General features: G+C 45.3%; 4 protein-coding genes across 5 annotated transcripts in view; 2 read left to right on the forward strand and 2 right to left on the reverse strand.

Annotated features, from left to right (window-relative positions):
- Positions 1–3,585, forward strand: part of LOC103181623 (cullin-9) — a 61,104-nt gene extending 57,519 nt beyond the window's left edge. For both annotated transcript variants that reach the window (XM_042332752.1, XM_007898244.2), the window contains exons 37-39: positions 433–566; positions 1,863–1,960; positions 2,875–3,585. In XM_042332752.1, the coding sequence (XP_042188686.1) occupies positions 433–566; positions 1,863–1,960; positions 2,875–3,076 (434 nt within the window). In that variant the 3' untranslated portion in view covers positions 3,077–3,585. The remainder of the gene's footprint in view (positions 1–432; positions 567–1,862; positions 1,961–2,874) is intronic.
- A 584-nt stretch (positions 3,586–4,169) lies between these two features.
- Positions 4,170–7,375, reverse strand: dnph1 (2'-deoxynucleoside 5'-phosphate N-hydrolase 1). The gene is made up of 4 exons (XM_007898243.2): positions 7,161–7,375; positions 5,385–5,453; positions 4,646–4,756; positions 4,170–4,379 (listed from the first exon to the last, which is right to left on the reverse strand). The coding sequence occupies exons 1-4, from the start codon at positions 7,300–7,302 to the stop codon at positions 4,234–4,236; spliced, it is 468 nt and encodes a 155-aa protein (XP_007896434.1). The 5' UTR covers positions 7,303–7,375; the 3' UTR covers positions 4,170–4,233.
- On the forward strand, positions 7,301–10,730 carry LOC103181708 (MAD2L1 binding protein). The gene is made up of 3 exons (XM_042333141.1): positions 7,301–7,517; positions 8,102–8,553; positions 9,225–10,730. Exons 1-3 carry the CDS (start codon positions 7,301–7,303, stop codon positions 9,756–9,758), a joined length of 1,203 nt encoding a protein of 400 aa, XP_042189075.1. The 3' UTR covers positions 9,759–10,730.
- A 10-nt stretch (positions 10,731–10,740) lies between these two features.
- The window catches only part of LOC103181707 (dynein axonemal heavy chain 8), a 164,015-nt gene continuing 150,237 nt past the window's right edge, over positions 10,741–24,518 (reverse strand). The window contains exons 89-94 of the mRNA XM_007898364.2: positions 24,336–24,496; positions 22,328–22,484; positions 21,164–21,316; positions 19,385–19,574; positions 17,613–17,734; positions 10,741–11,207 (exon numbers count right to left, since the gene is read on the reverse strand). Of these exons, the coding sequence (XP_007896555.1) occupies positions 10,920–11,207; positions 17,613–17,734; positions 19,385–19,574; positions 21,164–21,316; positions 22,328–22,484; positions 24,336–24,496 (1,071 nt within the window). The 3' untranslated portion in view covers positions 10,741–10,919. The remainder of the gene's footprint in view (positions 11,208–17,612; positions 17,735–19,384; positions 19,575–21,163; positions 21,317–22,327; positions 22,485–24,335; positions 24,497–24,518) is intronic.

Consider the following 24,518-nt stretch of genomic DNA (forward strand, 5'->3'; position numbering starts at 1 on the left):
GACCCCCCGTCACCTCCACTGTACCCCGGTCGCCCCCCACTATACCCTGGTCACCCCCCACTATACCCCGGTCACCTCCACTATACCCCCGTCACCCCCCACTATACCCTAGTCACCCCCCACTAGACTGCTGCAAACTCCACTATACCCCCATCAGGATTGGTGTGTGCTGGGGGTGTAGAGGGTTGGTGTGCGCTGGGGGTGTAGAGGGTTGGTGTGTGCTGGGGGTGTGAAGAGATGGTGTGTGCTGGGGGGTGTGAGGAGTTGGTGTGTGCTGGGGGGTGTGAAGGGTTGGTGTGTGCTGGGGGGTGTGAAGGGTTGGTGTGTGCTGGGGGGTGTGAAGGGTTGGTGTGTGCTGGGGGGTGTGAAGGGTTGGTGTGTGCTGGGGGGTGTGAAGGGTTGGTGTGTAATGATATCTTGTGTGTGTCTCAGAGGAGACCTTGTTGCAGTGCACAGACCTGGCCTCCTGTATCCGTCTCCTGAAGCCGGAGCACCTGAACACGGGCCTGGAGCTGATCCGGAGGATATTGGAGCGATTGCTCGCAATCCTGCAACACTCCACACAGGTACCAGCCACACCGCCTGGCGGGACAGCAGAGCAGGAAGAGTTAATCTGATGTGTACAGGGTGTCCAGAAAGTCCTGTTCAACCCGTTTTTTTTTCTAGTGCACTGACCAACTACTGAAACAAGTGGAATGATGATAATTGTACTTAGAAGTACTTAACTGCATTCAGTACAAGTGTTTAACTGAATTTAGACATCCAGAGAATCGGTGTGAGTGATCTCCATCATTTTCATGCCATGTTCGGTGTAATATCTCCGTGACGAGGAGTGACGAGGCCAAATGCATCTCTGACAGCTTGTTATCAGATGATTAACTCACTGAAACACCAGATGAAACTTCTTTCTTTGTTTCTCTTTCCCAACAGCATTGCGGGATTGTTCACGTCCAACATTCTTCAGAACATTCTCGCACCAACTGTGTACAATACTGTGATTTATTTAGAATAGAAATATAAGAAAGCACATACCCTTGTGACAATCCATCTTGTCCCCTACTCCACTGTATCACTCACTGGTTCTTTCTCTCCTATTTAACTTGTTTTTTGTCCAAGCCCATGTCTACTCTAGATTCCAGTGGCTTTTAGTTTCTGTATTGAAAGTTTATGGGCAAGGAGCAGGGAATGGGATTAGAGTAGAGCATTCCAATGGAGGCATGAGCGCCAGCATAGACACGATGGGGAAAAGAGCAAATGAATGGCATCTGAAATAGGTAGGCTCAATAGGCCAACTGGCTTCCTACATTCACATCTTAAGTGTTTCTAGCAGTAGGCCATTGATCCCTACCAGTCCAATGTTCCAAAATAATTATTTGTCTCATTGGATAATAACCCTGTTACCTTTTCATTTATAGGAACTTGTCCAGATGCTCTACAAACCCCTTGCTGAGGCATGTTGCACATCCTGGATTAGTGGTTTGTTGCAGCCTGTTTTGTATTGGGGGCCACTTGTCATTATGTGACCCAATGAGGTCCAGTGGGTGTAGTGCTCTGATGGGCCCTTTGTTACGACACTGTAAATCAGAGAATCAATAGGTAGAATGAGTCAGTGCAGGGCTCCCGGGCATGGCTGCCTGGGGTTTACACAGGGAGCTGGCATTTTGAGTGAGTTTTGATCACCACATTGGAACTCAGATTTATCTCTGGGGCGCTGGTTGTTGTTATTCTTTGTTATATTTTGGACTGAATTGATTTGGACTGAATTGGACTGAATCCTTCTGCAACGGAGCGTGGCTCAAGTCTTCTTTGTTTCTGCATGTGTCTCATTACATGAAATAATAATACAGAATCTGCTATTTCAGGATTTCAGAGTGGGGTTTCAGCCAAAGCAAGGAGCGGATCAGAATGAAGTTCACCCCGCAGACCTGTCAAACACAGTGCCGGCTGATCCGACCAAAGAGTAAGTCCAATAATGAGTAGGGGAACCCTGCTAGAGCATGGGCCATACCAGGGTTTTTGATACTTCGTTGTGTTACTCAGGGAACAGTCTGCCCAACCCAAACCCCAATTTATCCCATCATCTCCCAACCCCAAGCCCATCAACCTCAAAGCCATTCCATCAACTCCAACTCCCATCCATCAACTCCCAATCACTATCACTCAATTCAATCCTAACCCTAAATCCAATCCCAAACCATTGTCTAATCCATAACCTACCCCCATTTCATCTGAGATACTCTCACACACACAGAAATCACAAATTGTTTTAGGCATCTTGTCCTCACATATTCTATTCTATAGATGAATCCTTGGTGAGTAAAACACCAAGATCAGAAAGATCTACACTTCTCATCAGTACAAAGCCATATTGTCTAGTTCTGAAAGCTCCATTAATAATGGCTGTGGTGCCATTACTGACAGTTGATCATTTTGAGGAAATTATTGCACAATTGTTCTGAGTCTTGGCTGGGAGTGGGGGGAGAGATGGAGATCAGTTGCCTGTCCTGGGGCCTTTCTCAGCTGTTCGCATCCAAACTTCTCTTCTGAAATGCCGGGGTGTTAACATAGATGTATTACTTCACGGTTAAGGTGAGGTTCCAGCGTTAGTGTTTGGTTTGGAGACTTTTGTTTCAAACACTGATATTGCGCAGCCAGGCTGGTGTTAATTTTCAATTGTTTCTAAAACAGCAATAGAGAAGATAAGAGCTTCTGCTTTTCATCTTTTCTCTTGCCTTTTTAGAGAGTTCTTGTGTATTGGTCAGGAATAGGCAAGCCCGTGTATGTAAAGTCCCCTCTTGTCTGAAAAGCACCACAGATCACATAACACACTGCCTATAGCCTGGGAACAAATATCTTGTGCTGCTTTACCCACAGAGTAAAGTCGGGGAGTCAAACGGAGGAAGATGATGGAGAGAATGAGGAAGACTATGAGGAAGAAGATGATGAGTATGTGCCAGAGTGGCAGGACACGTATGACGAGGATGAAGATATTGATGAGGAGGATTTTTCAGATGACGCTTCAGAGAACTTGGAGAGAGATTTCTTTTACCTCGAGGATGGCGATGTTTATGACTGAAAGAGTTGAGATTTTTTTATATATATATATTCTGAATAAGTGGACGAATCAAATTAAATGTAATTGGCAGCAGTGAATGAGAGAATCCTAGTGCACATGGAACAATCGAGAACCTATTTTCTTTTATTGCGCCATTGCTGGTTATAACTGGCTTCATTTTTCCCCCCTCTTCGTTTTACAGAAGAAGCTTTTTTTCATGTTAAAGGTTCACATTTTATGGAGAGAATTCTGCTCGTCTCTTATTTTTACTTTCTTTAATTATAATTGACATTCTCGCTTTCTAGTAAACGAGATGCAGACGAGCAGAGGGAGAGAAAGATGGGCACAAACAGACAGATACAGGGAGACAGTCACAGACGCTGGGCAGAATTGGTTTGGGCAGATGTGCAACTGTATTGAGCAGAAAAGAGGAGCAGCTAGTCGAAGCTTATATTGTTCACATATAATGTTCTATCTTTCTGAATAATTCAAGTTATCCAAGTTAAAATAATAAAACACATTCTTCTAAATTGCGGGGTCGGGATCATTCTTCCTCCCGATTAAGGTGGATTTAATGCCCGTACATCTTGCACCCATTCGTGTGGGAGAAAATGCCGTTTTTGTGAGTTTTTAGAGGTGTCTGAGTTAGTATCTGCCTGTTTGTATTTCACACACACAGTCATTACACTTTTAGAAGGATATGGGAAGTCCTGCAGCGCATTGTTTAGAGATTCCCAGGCAGCCGAAACCTTACACACGTTTCCTTACTCCACACGCCTCTGTTTACCTAGCAGTAAATGGGAATCCGGTTGTTTGTCGATTGGTGGATTATTTTCTGGCGATAATAATTCCTCCAAATAAATAATTTGGTCACTCAATCCACCACTGTCTGTGGAACACTGCTGTGTGCAGTTGGCTGCCGCGTTTCGCCCACAAAATATAGTCAATTCTCTTTACAGTATATTCTGTGAAGAGCTTTGAGACATCTCGAAGACATGATAAGGCACTGCATCAAATGGAAGAATTTTCCTCAATGATCTGTGCCACGTTTTGAGGCAGAGAGACCCTGGTTCTGCTGGCTTGATTGCTAATAGAGGACAGACAATAACCACACTTGAAAAATATTTTTGTATTTGAAATCACAAGTGCAGGCTCCAGATTAATCCTTATTTCCTTCTTTAGTTAGTCACAGTGTCACTCAGGTGCTTGCAGTTGCTTGGAATCTGGAAATACTGTTGTAAGATCCTCTCCACTGTCTCTTCTGCGTAGTCCTCCACGTGAAAGTCACTGCCATTCTCCGCTCCCCGGATCATTGCTGACAGCACTGTGTAAGACAGCAATAGGCTCACACACCCCTCTTCACACAATCATGCCCACCCCCTCTTTGAACTTCCATCCACTTGCTCTGCCTCTTTGCACACTCATCTGTCCTGATTCCCACACCTTGCTTCGAACATGCATGAACCCTGATTCACATCCCCCAGCTTTGCACATTCAAGCTCTGATTCCCACACTTTGCTTCACACATGCGTGCACCCTCATTCACACAATCCATTTTGCAAACTCCTGCGCCCTGATTCCCACATTCACCTCGATTAGATGCTGACCGGAACAGACACAGGATCCGCTTGTTCAGTGCTACGCCTCTTCCGATCTCATAGCCGACTCCTAGGGACGGCTGTGTCACCTCAGCCACAATCACTGTTCAGCAAAGACACTGTTACACTCACGATGGTGGAAATACAGTACAAGCACCAAATGAACATGCAATGAAAATCAACATTGGGTGGTGGTGGGGGAGGGGGGGGGGAAGGGATGCACTGCAGTGTGATCGACTATTGGGCACTGAGTGCAGCTCTGCCACCTCCAGCACAGTTATTCCTCACAGGTACTCAGGGACGCTACCCTGCCTGAGGGGTGTAATGTAAATGCAAGTTGTTGTTCTTTTTATCTTACAAACACCTGCAATGACCACAAAACATCACTCCATTAACACACATTACAGTAAAACCATTTGTAATATTCTGACCTGATGAAATGTTATAAATTATATAATGTTATTGAAAATGCGATGAAAAATACAGCAAGGTGGTAAAACAACAACTTGCATTTATATAGTGCCCTTCACATGAGGTAGCATCGTTTAACAATGGCAGAGCTTGACACGGAGCTGGGGAGGGGAGGTGACTATTCATGTGGTCAAAGAGGACAGATCCTCATGTGCAATCTGAAGACGGGCAAGGAGGAGGCAAAGTGGAGGGATTTTTTTTATGTGTCTCTCGGATTTGGTTTACAAAATATAGTCACCGTAATATACAGGGAAACTCACCATCAGCTTCATGCAGCCAGTCCAAGTCCCGGTCGTGGATATATTTATCTCCTGTCTTCAGCTCCTCACCTGTGGGCAAAGCAGATTAATTTACCTAAAACTTTCATGATTAAAGTGTTCAGATAAGAAAGTATAAAAGGTTGACAAAAGTCCCTTAAATCTGCTGTGAGCCAAGAAGCCACCGGAATTCTACTGTGGGTTTTTCCGCTCATTGTTTTTTTTAATGCTGGTAAACTTCAAAAACATCTCAAAGCACTTCACAGCAATCATTGTCAAGTGTAGTAACTGTCTGTAGCAAACATAGCTGCCATTTAATGCTTAGGTAGTCCCACAAACAGATTTGAATGAGCAATAAAGATTACTGGCCAGGATACAGGCAGCCTGGTTCAGTCAGTAACACTCTCGCCTCTGAGCCAGAAGGAAGTCCCACATCGGGTCTTTGAATGCACATTGTCTAACCTGAGGTCAGACTCCAATGTAGTGCTTGGAGAGTCCTACATTGCCGGAGGTATCATCTTTTGAATGAGACGTTAAACTGAGGCCCTGTTTGTGGCTATTCCGGTGGACATTACGATCCCACGGCACAATTTGACAAGGGAAGGGAGTCTCTCCTGGTGTTCTGGCCAACAATCCCCCAAATTCAATTAGCCACTCACTCCATTGCTGTTTGCAGGATACTACTGTGTGCAAAATTGGCTACCGCATTTATCCACAAAATACATAAACTTTACAATAATTTTTTTAAGTGCTTTGAGACATCTGAACGATATAAGGCGCTATATCAAATGCAACGGTTGTTATTATAAACTTCCTTCTCTTTTCAAATAATAATAATAATCCTTGCATTTGATATAGCGCTTTTCATGTCTTCTCGACGTCTCAAAGAGCTTCACAGAATATGCTGTAAAGTGAATTGACCGTATATTTGTGGGCGAAATGCGGCAGCCAATCGCGCACAGCAGTGACCCACAAACAGCTGTGGATTGAAAATGACCAATTTATTATTTTTTGTTGTTTTGGAGGGATTATTATTAGGCGTGTGGAGTAAGGAAACTTGCCCAAGGTTTAGTTATTGTGTTGTCAAATTCTAACATCCACTTGAATGTAATGTCTTGCTCTGACAAACCGGCTGGATTGTCAACCGGGACTGTATCCTCGGGTTCTGGGGACAGTCTGAGGATCAGATTTTTTTGTCCCTGGGGCCAAATTTGCCGTGTCTTGAATTCGACAACAACCTGCAAGAACCATAACATTCCAAAACAGATACACTTGTCAGAGAAATAGCCATCAATCCAACAAGCTTCTCCAGCGACCGCCAGCATCAGAAATTAATAATAATCATTGCATTTGGTACGACCCGTCGTCACGTCGCTGAGATGTCTCAAAGCGCTTCACAGGTTACAATGTAAAGTGGATTGATTCTGTATTTTGTGGGTGAAACACAACAGACAAATGTGCACAGCAATGTCCCTCAAACCGCCTGTGGAGTCAGTGACCAATTTTATTTGGGGGACTGTCGGCCAGGACACCAGGAGAGGGAAACTCACTCCTCGTTTCAAATAGCGCCGCGGGATCTTTTAACTTGTGGCGAATTCAATCNTTTTTTTGTGTACGTGTGTCCGGATTTGGTTTACAAAATCTGCTGCTGACCCTATGAACCCCACGTGCAGCTATAACCCACAATTTTCTGACCAGGTGTGGGGGAGGGATGCGCTGCTGACACCCCGACTTGACAAGAGAGAGGACAAAACCAACGCGGGAAATAAAAGCAATGACCTTGTTCCAGCAAGTGCACGCCGCCAACATGCTCTGTGAGAACTTGGCCGAACGTCTTTAAGCAGCTGATGATCCTGTGGTAGATTTCCACGTCCTGCCGCCCGCCCCTGATGCTCCCGCAGAAGTAAATCTTCAAACCCATGGTCGCTCCCCGCCTCAGCAAACTCCACCTCTACCAAGATGGCGGCGATGTCTGCCCCTACCAAGATGGCGGCGATGTCTGCCTCTGCCACGAAGGCGGCGATGCCTGCCTCTACCAAGATGGCGGCGATGCCTGTCTCTACCAAGATGGCGGCGATGCCTGCCTCTACCAAGATGGCGGCGATTCCTGCCTTTTTGCTAAGATTTTTCAGATCTGTGATTATAATTCCCACATTTATTTAATGTGCTTTAATAATAAACTTTTTCTTTAATAAGAAAAAGTAAATGTTTGCTGGTGGGAGGATCGGGCGCACCGTTCCAATGTCGGCAGTAGGGTTTGAATGTCAACGGTCGGAGAGCGAGTTTTGCAGGAAACTTCCGCCGGAACAATACTCTCAGAGAATGTTCTCCACCCGGAGCCGAGTCCGCGGTGACACACGGCGGCAGATACGAAATGGAGGAAAAGCTCGAAGCCCCGAACACGGAGAGCGGGAAGAGGCCGCGGCCCGAGACAGGGGAGAGGCCGCGGCCCGAGACAGGGGAGAGGCCGGGGGTGGAGACGGGGGAGAGGCCGGGGGTAGAGACAGGGGAGAGGCCGCGGCCCGAGACAGGGGAGAGGGGGGGAGGGGGAGGGGCAGAGACAGGGGAGAGGGCGGGGGTAGAGACAGGGGAGAGGCCGGGGCAGAGACAGGGGAGAGGCCGGGGGTAGAGACGGGGAGGGGGGGGAGGGGGAGAGGCCGGGGTGGAGACAGGGGAGAGGCCGAGGGCAGAGACAGGGGAGAGGCCGCGGCCCGAGACAGGGGAGAGGCCGCGGCCCGAGACAGGGGAGAGGCCGCGGCCCGAGACAGGGGAGAGGTCGGGGGTAGAGACAGGGGAGAGGCCGCGGCCCGAGACAGGGGAGAGGCCGGGGGTAGAGACAGGGGAGAGGTCGGGGGCAGAGACAGGGGAGAGGCCGGGGATAGAGACGGGGGAGAGGTCGGGGGCAGAGAGCGGGGACACCGCTAAGGTTCAGGAAGGGAATGAGGAACCGGAGAGAGAGTCCAACGGCTTGGAGTGCCGAGAGGCAGCTGAACCGGTGTGTCCGGGGAAACGCTCGGAGGCCGAGGTGTCGGTGCTGTTCGCGGGACCGGTGTCTCGGGACGGCTGTTGCCGTCTGGTCTGCGAGATCGTCAAACACGTCCTGTACCAGAGACAGCAGATGCCGCTGCCCTATGAACAGTTGCCGTTTTTCACCAGGAGAGCGAACGAGGCGGTGAGTCCAACTCATTCAAACATAGAAACTTTCAAGTATAGGTGTTGTGGGTGAGGTCTCCTTGAGGCTGAACTGAATCCCCGGTGACATGTCTGGTATCGGAATGGTGTCGGCCCTCTCTGCGGGTCTCCAGTCCGGTTCTGACCAACAAAAAACTGCGCCCTTTATTATTACTCCCACTTTTGTTTAGTTGTTAACCTCATTAGTCAGTCCTGATACTGAGCCTGAAGATTACAGGTCGAACATCATATTGGGATTTGCATTCATATAGTCCGTTTTGCTGACGTTGCAATGCAGTGGTGGGGGAGAGCCCATTATCTGTGTTATAAATCCCACTCATCCATTGTTGAAGGTAGTCACAACATGTTACAGCACAGAAAGTCCATTTCACCTATTCAGCCTATATTGCTGTATTTCACGAGTCGGCTCCTGTTCACTTTGCATATCCTTTTAAGCACATATCCTGCTGGGGGGGGCGGGGGGTGTAAATGAGCTGAGCTGGCTCCAAGGTGGCATTGTAATGTTGAAGGCAAGTGTCTGTGGTAGTCCGAGTCGCCTGTGCCACGTGGGTCACAGTATTCCAGAGTGCTGGATGACAGACCAGCCAGCTTGGCTTGGATATTGGTACCGTCATGTAGCCTGATGTCCTCTAAAACCCTGTTTTCTCCCAGGTGGATGGTGGGCTGATGCCGCGGTCAAGGAGGAATGAACAGAGTGACCGTAAGAAGTACCAGCGAGCCCTGTCAGATCTGGATGAAGTTTTTCAGAACTTGGAAGCGGTGTTTGGGTTGACCGTGGTTCCCAGAGTTCACATCCTGCTGGGTGGTAGCGTGGTCCGTCCTAAGGAGCTTTACGAGGTGAACATGGAGAGGGTGGCCCTCGGGCACAGAGAGAAGAGCCTGGAGACACTTTCATGCATTCGCAAACTCTTTCACACCCTCTTTGTGGAGGATGTGCTGAATGAGCTGAGGTCATTGCCACTGATGAATATGCTGCTCTTGGTAGAGGGACACAGGGATTCTGGGATACAGTGGTTCCGACCCAAATTGAATTACCGAGTCCCGGAACGCTGCAAAAAGCTGGTGATCAGCCTGTCCTGCAGTCCCGGGAGCTGCAGCCCCACTGGTGAACAGACAAACCATTCTGATAGTAGTGATTACATCTGGTTTCAAGCACCAATCATAATCAAGGGATTCTACGCATGAGCTCAACGACTCAGATGAGAGCTTTATATGTTTAGCTTTTTATTGTGTAGTGACTAGGCTTGCATCTAATTGTTTTTTTTTAAAATGTCTGTGTGTTGGGAAGTATGTGGGCTTCATAATTACCTCACAGTAAAACTATTCTATGAGATTTGTGTTCAACTCTCCCTGTGCCCAGTTGCCTCAATGCAGGTTTTGCATGGCACAGGTTTCTGGTACAGTGGGATTTGCTGAGAGGTATGAATGCCTAAGTTTCGGATCTTTCCTTTCACTTGGTTTGTTGCTGAGCCATATGGCGGAGGACATCAGGTTTCAGCTCTGGTTTGTTCCACCAGCTGATCTCCGCCAGGCTATTGGCTGTGAGTGCCACAATTAGCCATGGCTATCCTGTTCCTTTTGTATATTGACATTCTGCTGCAAACTGAACACATGTGAGTGGCTGCAATACCTTCCAGTCCAATATCATGCTGACATTCAATATGGAACATGACAAATGGCTACTTGGGATATTACTGAAGGGAACCTATGGAACTGTACCTCAAGGTAGAATCGCCTATTAAGGACATGCACAGATGTATACAGATATAGAAAGATTTAATGCACCTGCTGTGTACTGTGGAGTTAAAACAGCTTATATTTATATGAAATGCATCAAATTAGTGAATCTTTACGATGTGGAGCATCCCCCATCCTCCTGTTAGGCATGGGGTGATGGCTTCTAATCCGGTGCTTACAAATCAATATATTTTTAAAAATGAAAATAATTTCAAAACTCAAATAATAAATTTACAATGATGGAAGTTGCTGCCCCGGGGTCTGTTGTTCCACTTACTGCTCAAAGGGCTTTGAAAGTTGTACTTATTAATTTTGTTTTGACACAGTCTGTGGTGAGGATGCTCTGACACTGAACCTGATAAACGATGGGAAGAAAGCTCACTGCTCGACTAGCCAATTCATTTCTATTTAAATAAATAATGGCACATGATGTTCAGTCAATTTATTGGCAAACAGGCACATTACATTGCCTACATAGTATCTAAATTTAAAAATGATGAACTAGAATAATAGGGTAACACTTTCAGTACATTTTTCTAAACTTGTTTTGGCTACATTAGTTTTAAACAGAGAGCAGAGGGTATTCCGGCTGTGTTGAATGAATGCAGTCTATTTCACGTCACACAGCAGTGCCACCCCTCTCAGGATCCAGTGGTCGGGTGGCTGGTTGGTTTTCAGGCAGAGGGTGGTGATGAAAGTAAGATCTGTTCGTTGTGGTTTCTTGTAGACTGGGCTGATATACAGTTTGGGATCCTTGGGTGCTGTGGAGTTGATGGCAAACACGTGTACGACAGGCAGTAGAGTAAAGAGAACTTTGTTGATGGATTCAGTAAGCCGGGTGTTTCTCCTATCCCAGCCCCCTCCATCCAGGTACAGGCCGTAGATGTAGACTCCCTCCTATCAACCAAACAAGCAGTGCCAAATTACTAAAACGCTGAAAGATTTGCAACATTCACAGTTATATACAGACTAAAGCTTTCCAGGATTTCATTACCACAATGCAGGAAAAAGAGAATCAATGACCACAGCTGATTTGGGGAGTCTGTTACCATTTAACAAGTAATGTCCAATCTAATTACTGCTCAAGTCTTCTAATTTTAAACTGATGTCCAAGTCAAACAACCTAGTTTTACATTTACCTCATCCAGGCCTTCAACATTTTAGTATTTTAAAGAGATGACATAGGCTCCAACTTGATCTTTTATTTGGTGGAAACCAGTTTAACTTTGAACTTCTCCTTTTCATTCTGCAGCCCTAAATAATGCTGATTCCTTTCTCAACTTTTACCTCTAGTTTGGTCTGACCAATAAGTGGGAAACAGCCTATCAGCATTCACCCAACAAATCCTTTCATAATCTTGAACATCTATCACATCTCCTCTCCATCCAACTGTAATAATAACTGTAACCACTCATCCCTGGTAACATACTTGCAAATTAACATACCAGCCACAACAATAAATATAGTACTTCATATTTTACACTTCAGACAGTGCTGTACCTTTTGGGAGCTGACCTGAGCTCGGGTTCAGCAGAGTTGAACCAGTGGATCAATGCTTATTGCACATGCCAGCTATGGGAAACAAGACAGCTTGTGACAGATAAGGGCCAATTTGGTCAAGCAGCTCCAACCGATCTCCGTGGCCAAGCTTTCAGCGACTAACGTCTGCCTTCTACCCCTATACCTCTCCTCATCCTTGTTGATCTTTAAATCCTTCCTAAAAGCCTATCTCTTCGTCTATGCATTTGGTCATTTCCCCCTTGCTTGGCATCTGATTTGTCTTTATAAATTGCTCTGAGTTATTTTCCTACGTGAAAGGTACTACATAAATGCACGTTGCTGTTGACAAAAGTGGCTACGTGTGGTGAAGGAACTTTGCAGTAAGGGACATGTGTACGTGCACTGCAGAGGCATATGTGCGGTGTAGAATCCCAGATATCTTTATATTTTTCCTTTCAGCTATTTAAAAACAGCCATCATCACTCCTATCCTTGAAACATCCTCCCTGGACTCATCCCTGCTTTCAAATTTCCGCCCTATCTACAACCTTCCTTTCCTTTCCAAGGTCCTGGAACATAACATAACATGTAGGAGCAGGAGTAGGCCATTCGGCCCTTCGAGCCTGCCCCGCCATTCAATCATGGCTGATCTTCTAATCTAACTCCAGCTAATAACCTGACCCTGCCTTATCCCCATATCCCTTAATCCCTTTTGCAATAAGAAATCTATCTCAGTCTTGAATATGTTCAAGGACTGAGGGTCAACAGCAGTGAGTTCCATACATTCACCACCCTTTGAGTGAAGAAGTTCTTCCTCAACTCAGTGTGAAAGGGCTGCCTCTGATTTTAAGGTTGTGGCCCCTGGTTTTAGTTTCTCCAACCAGGGGAAACAATCTCCCACTATCTACTCTATCATGCCCTTTGAAGATCTTATAGGTCTCTATAAAATCCCCTCTAATCTATATTCTAGAGAATATCGGCCCAAATTGATCAGCCTATCTTCGTAACTCATCCCCTTCATCCCTGGCACTAACCTAGTAAATCTACGCTGCACCCCTTCCAAGGCAGGTACATCCTTCCTTAAATGAGACCAAAACTGGACACAGTATTCCAGGTGTGGTCTCAGAAGAGCCCTATACAGTTGCAGCAAGACTTCCCTACTCTATATATACTCTAATCCTTTCATAATGAATGCTAACATACCGTTCGCCTTCCTGATTGTTTGCTGCACCTGCAGACTAACTTTCTGTGATTGGTGTACAAGGACACCCAAGTCCCTCTGGACGCTAACACATTCTAATCTCTCCCCTTCTAAAAAATAACCCGCTCTACTGTTTTTGCTACGTAGGTGGATGACTTCGCACTTCCCTACATTATACTTCATCTGCCACCTACCTGCCCAATCACCTAACCTATCTATGTCTCGCTGCATTTTTTTAATGTCGTCCTCTGTGTTGGCACTTCCTCCTAGTTTTGTGTCATCCGCGAATTTAGATATATTAGCTTCGATGTCCTCATCTAGATCGTTGATGTAGATGGTAAATAGCTGAGGCCCAAGGACTGATCCTTGTGGCACTCCACTAGTCACATCCCGCCAATCCGAAAAGGACCCATTTATCCCTACTCTTTGTTTCCTACCCGTTAACCATTCCCCAATCCACGTTAATATGCTCCCCCAATTCCATGGGCCCTTATCTTTTGGACTAACCTTTTATGCGGCACCTTATCGAATGCCTTCTGGAAGTCCAAATAGACCACATCCACTGATTCACCCTTATCTAGTTTACTGGAAATGTCCTCAAAAAACTCTATGAGATTTGTCAAACATGACTTCCCTTTTGTAAAGCCATGTTGACTTGGCCTAATTATATTGTGCTCCCCTAAATACCGCACTACCACATCCTTAATCAACGATTCTAAAAAAAAATCCTATCATTGATGTGAGACTAACAGGCCTATAGTTCCCCATCTTTTCCTTTCCACCTTTTTTAAATAGTGGTGTGACATTTGCGATCTTCCAATCCATGGGGACTGTTCCAGAATCCAAGGAATTTTGGAAGATCAGACATAAGGCCTCCACTAGCTCAGAAGCTACCTCTTTTAAAACCCTGGGATGCAAGCCATCCGGACCACGGGATTTGTCACTTTGTAGTGCTAACAGTTTCCCTAGCACCAATTCTCTACTAATGAAAATTTCCCTAAGTTGCTCCCTGTCCTTATCCCTTTGGTGCATCTCTATTGTTGTGTCTTCTAGGGTGAAGATAGATGCAAAGTACCCATTTAGGGACTCTGCCATGTCCTTGTACCCCATTACAACTTCTCCCGTCGCTGACTGAAGTGGACCTACATTTACCCTCACTAGCCTATTCCTCTTAATATATTTGTAAAAACTTTTACAATTAGACTTAATGTTCCCAGCTAGCTTACCCTCATACTCCTTTTTCTCGCTCTTAATGAGNTTTTTAGTTTTATTTTGCTGGTTTCTAAAACTCTCCCAATCTTCAGATTTGCCACTTTTCTTGGCAGTTTTATAAGCCTTTTCTTTTAATTTGATGCTTTCCCTAACTGCTCTAGTTAGCCACGGATGAATTGCTTTCCCTGTGGTGCTCTTATTCCGCAAGGGAATATGCGACTGCTGAGAATTTTGTACTCATCCTTAAATATTTGCCACTGTTGGTCTACATTTTTACCCCTTAATCTTATTCTCCAGTCTATTTTACCTAAATCTTTCCTCATACCTACAAAATTAGCCCTATTTAAATTCAGAATACTTGCCTCAGATTTAACTATATCCCTCTCTAACTTAATGCAGAATTCAATCATATTGTGATCACTCTGTCCTAGAGGATTCTTAATACCTACACTGCCAACTAGCCCTGTTTTGTTACACAAAACAAGGTCTAGGATGGCCTGTCCCCAGTTGGTTCCTCGGCATGCTGCTTTAGAAAGTTATCTCTCATACACTCAATGAACTCTTCTTCTGACCTACTTTTGCCGATTTGGTTTTCCCAATCTATGTGGAGATTGAAATCACCCACTATTATCGCTTTACCTTCCCTACATGGCTCCATTGATTTCTTGATTGATACCCTGTGCTATATTGTGATCACTGTTTGGGGGTCTATAAACCACTCCCATTAATATTTTCTGCCCTTTATTATTTTTCATTTCCACCCATATTGTCTCGACCTCCTGGTCATTCGATTTCAGATCTTTCCTCTCCACTGATTTTATCTTTTATTTTCTTTTATTTTATCCCTGATTAACAGGGCTACCTCCCCACCTCTTTTCCCACAGTGCCTATCTTTCCTGTAAACTGAGATCCCTGGAATATTTAACTCCCACCCTAGATCTCCTTGTAACCATATTTCAGTGATGGCTACTAGATCGTACCCATATGTGTCTATCTGTGCTTTTAGTTCATCAGTTTTATTCTGAATGCTTCGCGCATTCAGATATAAAATTTTATATAACAAACGAGTCGTTTCTTTCCAGCTTCACTCCTTCCTCTCCCGCCACTCCCTTCACTAACAACTAGATTACATTTATATCGCTCCTTTCACGTTGGGAGGATGTCCCAAGGCGCTGGACAGAGTACAGCATTTCAGACCCGAGCTGGGGTCAGGGTGGGAGAAGGGAGGGGAGGGGAAGGGGAGTGACCGATGAGGGGCTTGAGGCGAGACTTGAAGGAGGCTAAGGAGGGGGCGAGGATGGAATTCCAGAGGTTGGGGGCAGAGTGACTGAAGGCTCTCTCGCCAATGGTGGGGCGGGGCATGTGGAGCAGGCCGGAGCCGGCTGAGCAGAGGGAACGGGTGGGTTGGTAGGGGGTTAGGAGGTTGCAGAGGTAGGGTGGGGCGAGGCCATGGAGGGCTTTGTATGTGAGGACCAGGATCTTGAACTGGATCCTCTGAAGGATAGGGAGCCAATGGAGTCGGGCGAGAGTGGGGTAGATGGGGTCACGGAGTTTGGTGCGGGAGAGGACGAACCCCTCCAATCGGGTTTCCATGCCGCCCACAGCACAGAAACTGATCCACAGAAACAGCTTTGGTCAAAGTAACAAATTACATTTTGTCCATCTGTGACCAGGGCTCCCTCTGCCTTCTCGTCCTCCTTGACCTCTCTGCTGCCTTTGATACCGTTGACCACTCTATCCTCCTCCATCGCCTCTCCTCTCACTCCAATCTTCATGGTTCTGTCCTTGAATGATTCAGATCCTACTTCTCACACCATCTCCACTTCATCTCCATAAACGGCTTCTCTAGCCCCCGCACCGTCTTGTGCGGCATTCCTCAGGGCTCTGGCCTTGGTCAATATCTATATGCTCCCTCTTGGTGACATCATCCGCAGACTTGGGGACACCAAACTCTCTCTGCCTCCACCCTCGACTCCAGGACCACTGCTGTCTGACAGAATGTCTGTCAGACATCAAATCCTGGATGAGAGCTAACTTTCTACATTTGAATGTCAACAAGACCAAGTCTTTCCACACCTCAGGTACTGATAGCATCACCATCCAACGATGCACACTCCACCTCACTGAGCCAGTCCGGAACCTTGGCGTTTTGTTTGAGGTGTCTCATCACCCCCATCCTCGCCTGGCTCCATTGACTCCTCATCCAGAGGATAGAATTCAAAATCCTTGTCCTCACCTTCAAGGCCCTCCATGGCCTTGCCTCTCCCTACCTCTGCGACCTGCTGACCCCATATCAACCTGTCCGTTCCCTTCGCTCAGCAGGTTCTGGCCTGCTCCGCAACCCCCGCCGAGCCCACCCCAGTGTCAGTGGTCGGGCCTTCAGCCCCCACCCTATGAAACTCCATCCCACATTCCTTTCGCTTCGCTCCCTCTTTTGCCTCCTTCAAGATGCATCTCAAAACCCTCCTCTTCAAGGACTGAGCCTTTGGCCACAATCCTACCCTCGCCAATCCCGACTCCCAGCTCAGGTCTAAATCCCTGACTGTCCAAATGTAATTTGTATTGTATCCAATTCCCTTTTGAAAGCTGTTATGGTTTCACTTTACCCAGCTAAATTGGTCATAAATTGATTTTCAACATATCTTCTATTATTTTAACAATTTGTGCACCTGAAAGATTAATTGGATTTCAATATAATCAGCCTCGGGTGGTGGAGGCAGAGTCCATTGTAGTTTTTAAGAGGGAATTAGACAACATTCTAAAAAGGGGCTTAAAAGGGTATGGGGTTAAGGTGGTGGGACTGAATTGATCTCCTTGTTCTTTTTGCTGGTGCAGACAGACTCAATGAGCTGAATGGCCTTGTTTGTCAGATACTTGCTGCCTCAGTAAAAGTGTGCGTTTCAGATGCTTGTTCATGTGAATCTCAAACAAGCATGTGGGTTTTCAGCTCTCCAAGCCCAGGTGATCTTTGAATCTATTACATGCTGTTTCTAAGGCTGTGGAAGTGTTTTAATTCAATCTTTTCTCAATTCTTGGGATCCAGAACATTGTAAACAATGATTTTAGTGTTTACAATCTTACTCAAAACACCTCAATTCTGCATCTGTCTACATATTAAAGACAGTATAGAATCAAACGAGAGCCACTGGACAGATAAAAATGCTTGAATTGTACCGTGGAAGTTACTCACTGATCAATGAAATTCAGAGTATAAATTTGGCGGTACAGAAATCACATTCTTACAATTAGCAAATTCTGCTGCTTTAGTTTAATCAACTCGTAAACTAAAAACTTATGAATGTGACACCCATTCTCTTAGTGTGCTTGCGCTATTATACCACCCAGCATTTCTTATTTCCAGTGTTGACAATTCTCCTGGAGACTACATACCGAAGGTGCTGCTTTGATCTCTTCTCTGTTCAGTTTCAGTACCTCGTTGTGTAAAGTGACAGTGTCCAGAGCCCAGCCCTTGTGTGCTCTTGTCACTTCCTGTCTCATGGCTGTCAGGAACCCTGTGCGGAGAATGAATTGGACACGTTGTGGTTTCACCTCTGCTCACTCAATTCCAATCATACTGTCCACCGCCAGATCCGGCTGGACTATGTCAAAATCTACTGCTCTGCTTTTAGCTCAGCTATTGATCTTTTTCCAAGATCATCTTGGAGGCTAAGGACAATCCCAGGCGCTTCATAATAACAATACTTGCATTTGATATAGGACTTTATCACATCATAGAATATAATGTAAAGTGAATTGACTATGTATTCTGTGAGTGAAACGCAGCAACCAATTACACACAGCAGTGTCTCACGAACAGTCGTGGATCGGGTGGCCAAATTTCTTTTGGGTGCTGTGTTCACCTTCAAAATACAATCAATACACTTTTAAGTATATCCTATAAAACGCTTTTGAGATATTCTCTCACAAGAAAAGTACTGTATCCAAATGTAAGAATTAATTAATTTTAAAACAAACCTGTTAATGTACTTAACAAGTGAATGCTAATGAACTTTGTTTACAATTCACATAATTATTCATAGATTCATAGAATGTTACGGCACAGAAGGAGGCCATTCGGCCCATCGAGTCTGTGCCGGCTCTTTGACAGAGCAAGTCACTTTCGCTAACCCCAATCACCAGCTTTCTCCCCATAACCCTGCAAACCCGTCTTCCCCAGATACCTATCCAGTTCTCTCTTAAAAGCTGTTATCGAATCGGACTTCACTACCCTTTCAGGCAGATCATTCCAAATTCGAACAACTCTCTGAGTGAAAAAAATTCTTCTAACCTCCCCTCTGCTTCTTTTGGTAGATATCTTAAGACTGTGACCACGGGTTACAGACACACCTACCAGCGGAAACAGCTTGTCCTTACCTAGCCTGTCGAAACCTTTCATGATCTTGAAGACCTCTGTCAGGTCCCCGCGTAACCTTCTCTGCTCTAATGGGAAAAGTCCTAACTTCTCCAGCCTGTCCTCATAGCTAAGGTTCCCCATTCCTGGTATCATTCTCGTGAATCTCCTCTGCACCCTTTCCAGTGCCTTAATGTCCTTCCTGAAGTAAGGTGCCCAGAACTGGACGCAGTACTCCAGCTGAGGTCTAACCAGTGTTTTGTATAGATTAACCATAACCTCCCTACTCTATGCCCCTACTAATAAAGCTCAGTACACCAAATGCCTTTTTTACTGCCTTATCTACCTGCCCCACTACCTTTAATGATTCGCTTACTTGAACACCCAGATCTCTCTGTACGTTCATCTCCCTTAAGATTGAGCTACCAAGTCTATATTGCCTCTTATCATTTTTCCTACCTTATGACTGAAACGATAAGAAACTATTTTTATTCCCGACATTGTGTCTTTCACCTGTCAAAGACTAAAGAACCTCACAGAAATAATGTCCCACTAATATTCTGCTTTAACTCAGGTGACATCACCTGAGCATTGGCTGCAGAAGTTCTAATTCCTGCTTACCAAACACCACTTTTTAACTAAAAATAAATGACTTTATGAAAGCTTTTAATTTAAGATATTTGGAAACATAATTGTGCCTTTTACTACATATTTGTAATGTTTTTTTAAAATCCATACTACGTCTACTTTAATGTGTCAAAAGTGTATCTGTTTTGTTATTCAATAGTGTGCTCTTGCTTACAGTACATACCCTGAGGATTAAAGAATCCAGTCATCCAAAATGTGTATGGTCTTCCGTCAAAGATCCAGCTAGAAAACTGGGAGTTTCTCTCCAGGAGCTCAGTGAACCAGAATCCCAGTGTGCTGGAGTCCCAGGATATCTTCTTCCACAGGTTCGCCACACGAGCATCATACATATTGTCTAGGAGATCCCTTAAGTTCTGCAATGCAAAACATGAAAGTATTTACACTTACGTAGAATCGGACTCTGCCAATGCATTTACATTTATGCGCATGACACCAAACTCTTATCTCTTTGCTTCCACCCTTGACTTCAACGTTGATAAGACGGAGGCCCTCCTGGCTCGTGTCAGTGCCTCCTACCTCGGACACTGACAGCATCACCATTCATGAATGCACACTTCACTCAAGAGTCAGTACGGAACCTTAGAGTCCTGTTCAAGCCTCAACTGTTCTTAAACTACACATCCGTGCTTTGTGTCTTCTCTCGTACCAAGCTTTGTGAACAGATCATCCCCCATCCTCGCCCAGCTCCACTGGTTTCCCATCCCACAGAGGATCGAGTTTAAAATCCTGGTCCTCACTTTTAAAGCCCTCCACGGTCTTGTTCCTGCCTACCTCTAAGGCCTATTAACACCAAACCAACTTATCTACTCGCTCCGCTCGGTGGGCACAGGTCTGCTTCATGTCCCCCCGCCACTTATCACTCCAGGGGAAAAGAGCTCAGTGATGAGTTAATCAGAGTGGTATACGCATATGTACAAATACATAAATAAATACAGCCAGGATATTGACAGCATGATGATTTAAGTGGTAGTGACAAGTTAATCCAGGGTCAAGTTAACAGGAGTTTATATTACAGACTCCATTCCAACCCTTGAAATAAACAAACCCCAGTGCTAACCCTTCCTACCTTGTTCAGAACTTCCAAAGCTGCACTAATTATGCAAAATGAATGTATTTTGTGCTAGGCTGTTTCAAGAAGATTTGAAGAGCAATGGAGTGTCTCACTCATTTTCAAATCCCTTAATTCCTTCACACTTCCCTACCTGTCCTACCTATCCCACCCCACCACCCACTGCCTCCACTCGACTGGCTCTGGCCTCCTATTTATCCCACATGTCTTGCCTTCAGCCACTACGCCCAGACACTCTGGAACTCTCTCCCTCAATCCCACCGCCTAGCCCCCTCCCTCCCCACCTTCAAATCCTACTGCCTAGCCCCCTCCTTCACCACCTTCAAATCCCACCGCCTAGCCCCCTCCCTCCCCACCTTCAAATCCTACTGCTAGCCCCCTCCATCTCCACCTTCAAATTCCACTTAAAGACTTTCCTTTACTGTCACCTTCCCCACTCCCATTGGTTTCTTGTCAAGACTCTGCCACTGTGAAGCTCTCCGGGTCACTATCCCGCACGAAGGGCGCTATATAAATGCAAATTGTTGTTGCCTTTGCGACAAGTAATCCCACCAGTGTATCAGGTGACCATCATGAACTTGCTGAGAACCCAATTACAAGTTTAGTGGAACCTCTCTATTTTCTCTTCCCTTGTACTTGATTGCTATATAGTTCAGGCACCCTGAGATCCGCCAGCAGCATCACATTGCTCAAGGTCCAACTGATGTTATCAGCAGAGCCAGATGCAAAGGCTGGGTCACCAAAAATCCCAAGAATAGCCAGCAAAAAATATCAATTTTAATTACCTTTCCTAGAAATGTAGAGCGCTCTGGGCAGGCATTATGTCATGTAAGCAATAAGCACCGGTTGGCGCCACAGCTGAGTGACACTGACCTCACTCATTATGATGGTGCCGTCTATCGCCAGCTTCAGGTCACTCAGACTGGACCTCACTCGTGTAATAACCTTTTGCATTCGGTCAATTTCCTGTCGTAGGAAAATATTCATGGAATTCAAGATTCCCATCTTCATGAGTTGACTTTTTACCTATCACAAGAGAAAGAGCCTATAAATAACCAGGCTATGATTACTTTTCTACACCAGAGACAGAGGCAATAAACTCATTTTGAATCTGCTGCCAACAGATCAAAGACACCAAACTGCCTTTCGAAGCACAACAGCTGAAGCATGATTACCCACAAAGGACATGAGGCCACAAGGGTGCTGATCTGAGCAGAACTCAGAGAACAGAGGATATACTCACTTCATTTGACCTGTTTAATACCTACCTGACAATGCTTAAAACAGAAGTAAATAAAGACTCCAAAACTATCTTAAAGGGTTTCCTCATGGGCCAGTACAACATTAAAATCAGAATAGAACATTTTAATTGCAGTGTGCAAGGAGGTTATCACTGGTATTTTCCTAACAGGATTATTGATGAAAAGCCAGAATTGTGCAGCAACTTTATTTTGAAGTTACCACACCACAAGTTAATAAGTTCCACAAAAGACAATTTTATGTAAGCATTTACAGAGCCTCAGAATTGTATCCCGCTAGCACTAACAGTACTCACAGATAGAAAGGGTTAATTGGACAATTCAACAACTGAACTCAAATTATCTGGGAAGATGGTGTTAGGTTTATTGAAATCATCCAATTATACAGAACAGGATCAGTGTCTAAAAGCATGACCACTGACTGAGCTGGGAGATGGATTGCAGCAATGTACTTGGAGACTGAATGTGCAATCTTAACAAATCTCACATATAGCTTTATTTGGCACAACTCAATAACTTCTCACCAAGACTAGTAGTTCAATTTCTAACAAGAGTATAATCTATGTTTAGTTTTTTTCCATTCCTTTGGATGAGACATTAAACTGAGGTCCCATCTGCCTGTTCAACAAATTCCCCAAATAAAATTGGTCACTCACTCCACTGCTGTTTGTGGGACATTACTGTGTGCAAATGACACTGCTGCCTGGGCACCTGGGCTGGGTGGAGGAGCTGAGGGGGGTGAGGGTGGGGAGGAGAAAGATGACATTTGCATATTTACCTCATGTGCCACATAGTTTTTGGGCAGCTTTCTCAGCATATCATCTGCCAGTCTGTAGACAGTGGTCTCTCGGGTTTCTCCTCCTCCTCCTCCACTCTCCTTTGGTTGGATATTGGTGATTGTGTTGAGAACTTCAGCTGCAGTGTTGCTCTGGTACCTGAATGAACGGCAGAAAATAAGTGAAAAACATGAAGAAAAAAGGGAAGGTAGGAACAGGCTCATTCATTAGCTGCTTATCTTTAGATTTTCTTGTTCAGTTTGAATGTACAGGTGATTAAAGGATGAATCTAAGAAAGGATGGATTGAATTGCTGAAACTAATGGCTTGCCCTCCACAAACGGCTTCTCCTCCAGCCCACGCAAAGTCTTGTGCGCTGTTCCTCAGGGCTCTGTCCTCGGTCCTCTCTTCAACATGTACATGCTCCCACTTGGCAACATTATCTGCAGACATGGAGTCAAGTTTCACAGCCTTGCTCCTTCCTATCTCTGTGACCAACTAACCCCATATCAACCTGTCCTCTCTCTCCGCTCAGCAGGACACAGCCTGCTCCATGTCCTCCGCCTAACCATCAGCAGTCGGGCCTTCAGTCGCTCTGCCCCACCCTTTGGAACTCCATCCCACAGTACCTTCGCCTTGTTCTCTCCCTTGCCTCCTTTAAGGAAAGTCTTAACCGAACGTGCCTTCAGCCATCTTCCTATGCCTACTCTCCCTGCCCTCCACCCGCCTGATCCCAACCCCGATTGGGTACAAATCCGACTGTTCAGCGCTTGGGACGTCCTCCAAACATGAAAGGGGCTTTACAAATATAATTTGCTATTGTTGCTCGCTGGACTCATCAGCTTTTTTCTTCACAGGCTATCCAGAGCTCTGCAGCCATTGTCCTCACTCATTAGACTCTGCGATCTTATCACTCCATGTTTGCTCAGGTCCATCTCCTAATGGATCAAATTGAAGATCCTCTCTCTCACCTTCAAAACCCTCCACGGTCTCGCCTACCCTACCTTCGCAATCCTTTAAGCCTAAAATCTCGGGTGCTCCCTTCGCTCAATAAACACTGGCCTGCGACTTCACTCTCTGGAGCTCCATCCCTGAGTCCCTCTGACTTACTCGGCCCCTCACCTCATACAAACGTCCGTCTCAAGCATATCTCTTTGACCATGCTTTTGGTTATCTTTCTCCTAATTCCTTCGACTTCCACCCCCAGCTCATATGCCAGCAGTATTAAGCATCTTGAAATGTTCTCATACAATGTATATTGTATTCACTTTCACTTGTCTCTCTAACTTTTCATTGAGAAGTGAATGCATTTCTGTTTCCAGAATGACATCAGTGCCACTTCGACTGACTGCTGAGGGAGAAACTGAAGCTTAGTATACTTGACTCTGTCATGCACGTCAGCTTGAAGTTGTGATTTCAAGCACTACATTGAGCTCACAGTCAGGGATGGCTACCTTGCGGCCCGTGTGACTATTTTATGCAGTTTCTTTTGGTGCCCTGCTCAACAATCCTGCAGATAAATTGCTCATTTTCATGGCTATTTCTGGGGCACTGCTGTGTGTAATTTGGCTGCCGCATCTATCTACACAATCTATCCACTTAATTGCAATTACCAGTGAAGCACTTTGAGACATTTCAATGTTATAAGCACTACATCAAATTATACCTATATCAAATAGCAAGGATTATTATTATTCCACACTCTCTGAGGCACGTGATAAGGATTAATTATCTTTATCTGTGGTGCACAGATCAGAAACAGAACTGAACAATGTACTAGGAATTAACAGAAGGACACTGGACATGTAATCTATAGTCCTCACAACACACATTAGCGGTTGTGCAGACTGTAAAACATACACATGACAGTGGCAGTAAAAAATGCACATGATAGAAATACCTTGACAAGAGCACAAGACTTAATTTACAAGGAATTATTGTACAAGAAAAAGGCAAACACACTGCAGGCCGAGCATTAACATGTCCTAACTGTAACCATCTCCTTACTCACGTGATGTCAGCATTAGGGTGGAGGCCAAACACCTCAGGGGTGTCAACAACAGGCAGGGTCTGAATATATTCCAAATAACTCTCCACATTGCTACACACTGGAATGATGTAACCAGTGTAAAAACTGAATGTGGACTCGAACATCCTTTCACTGAACCACACCTGTGCCACAAACAGATAAAAC

The sequence above is a fragment of the Callorhinchus milii genome, unplaced genomic scaffold (assembly GCF_018977255.1).
Source record: "Callorhinchus milii isolate IMCB2004 unplaced genomic scaffold, IMCB_Cmil_1.0 Scaffold3, whole genome shotgun sequence".
NCBI classification, from domain to species: domain Eukaryota; kingdom Metazoa; phylum Chordata; class Chondrichthyes; order Chimaeriformes; family Callorhinchidae; genus Callorhinchus; species Callorhinchus milii.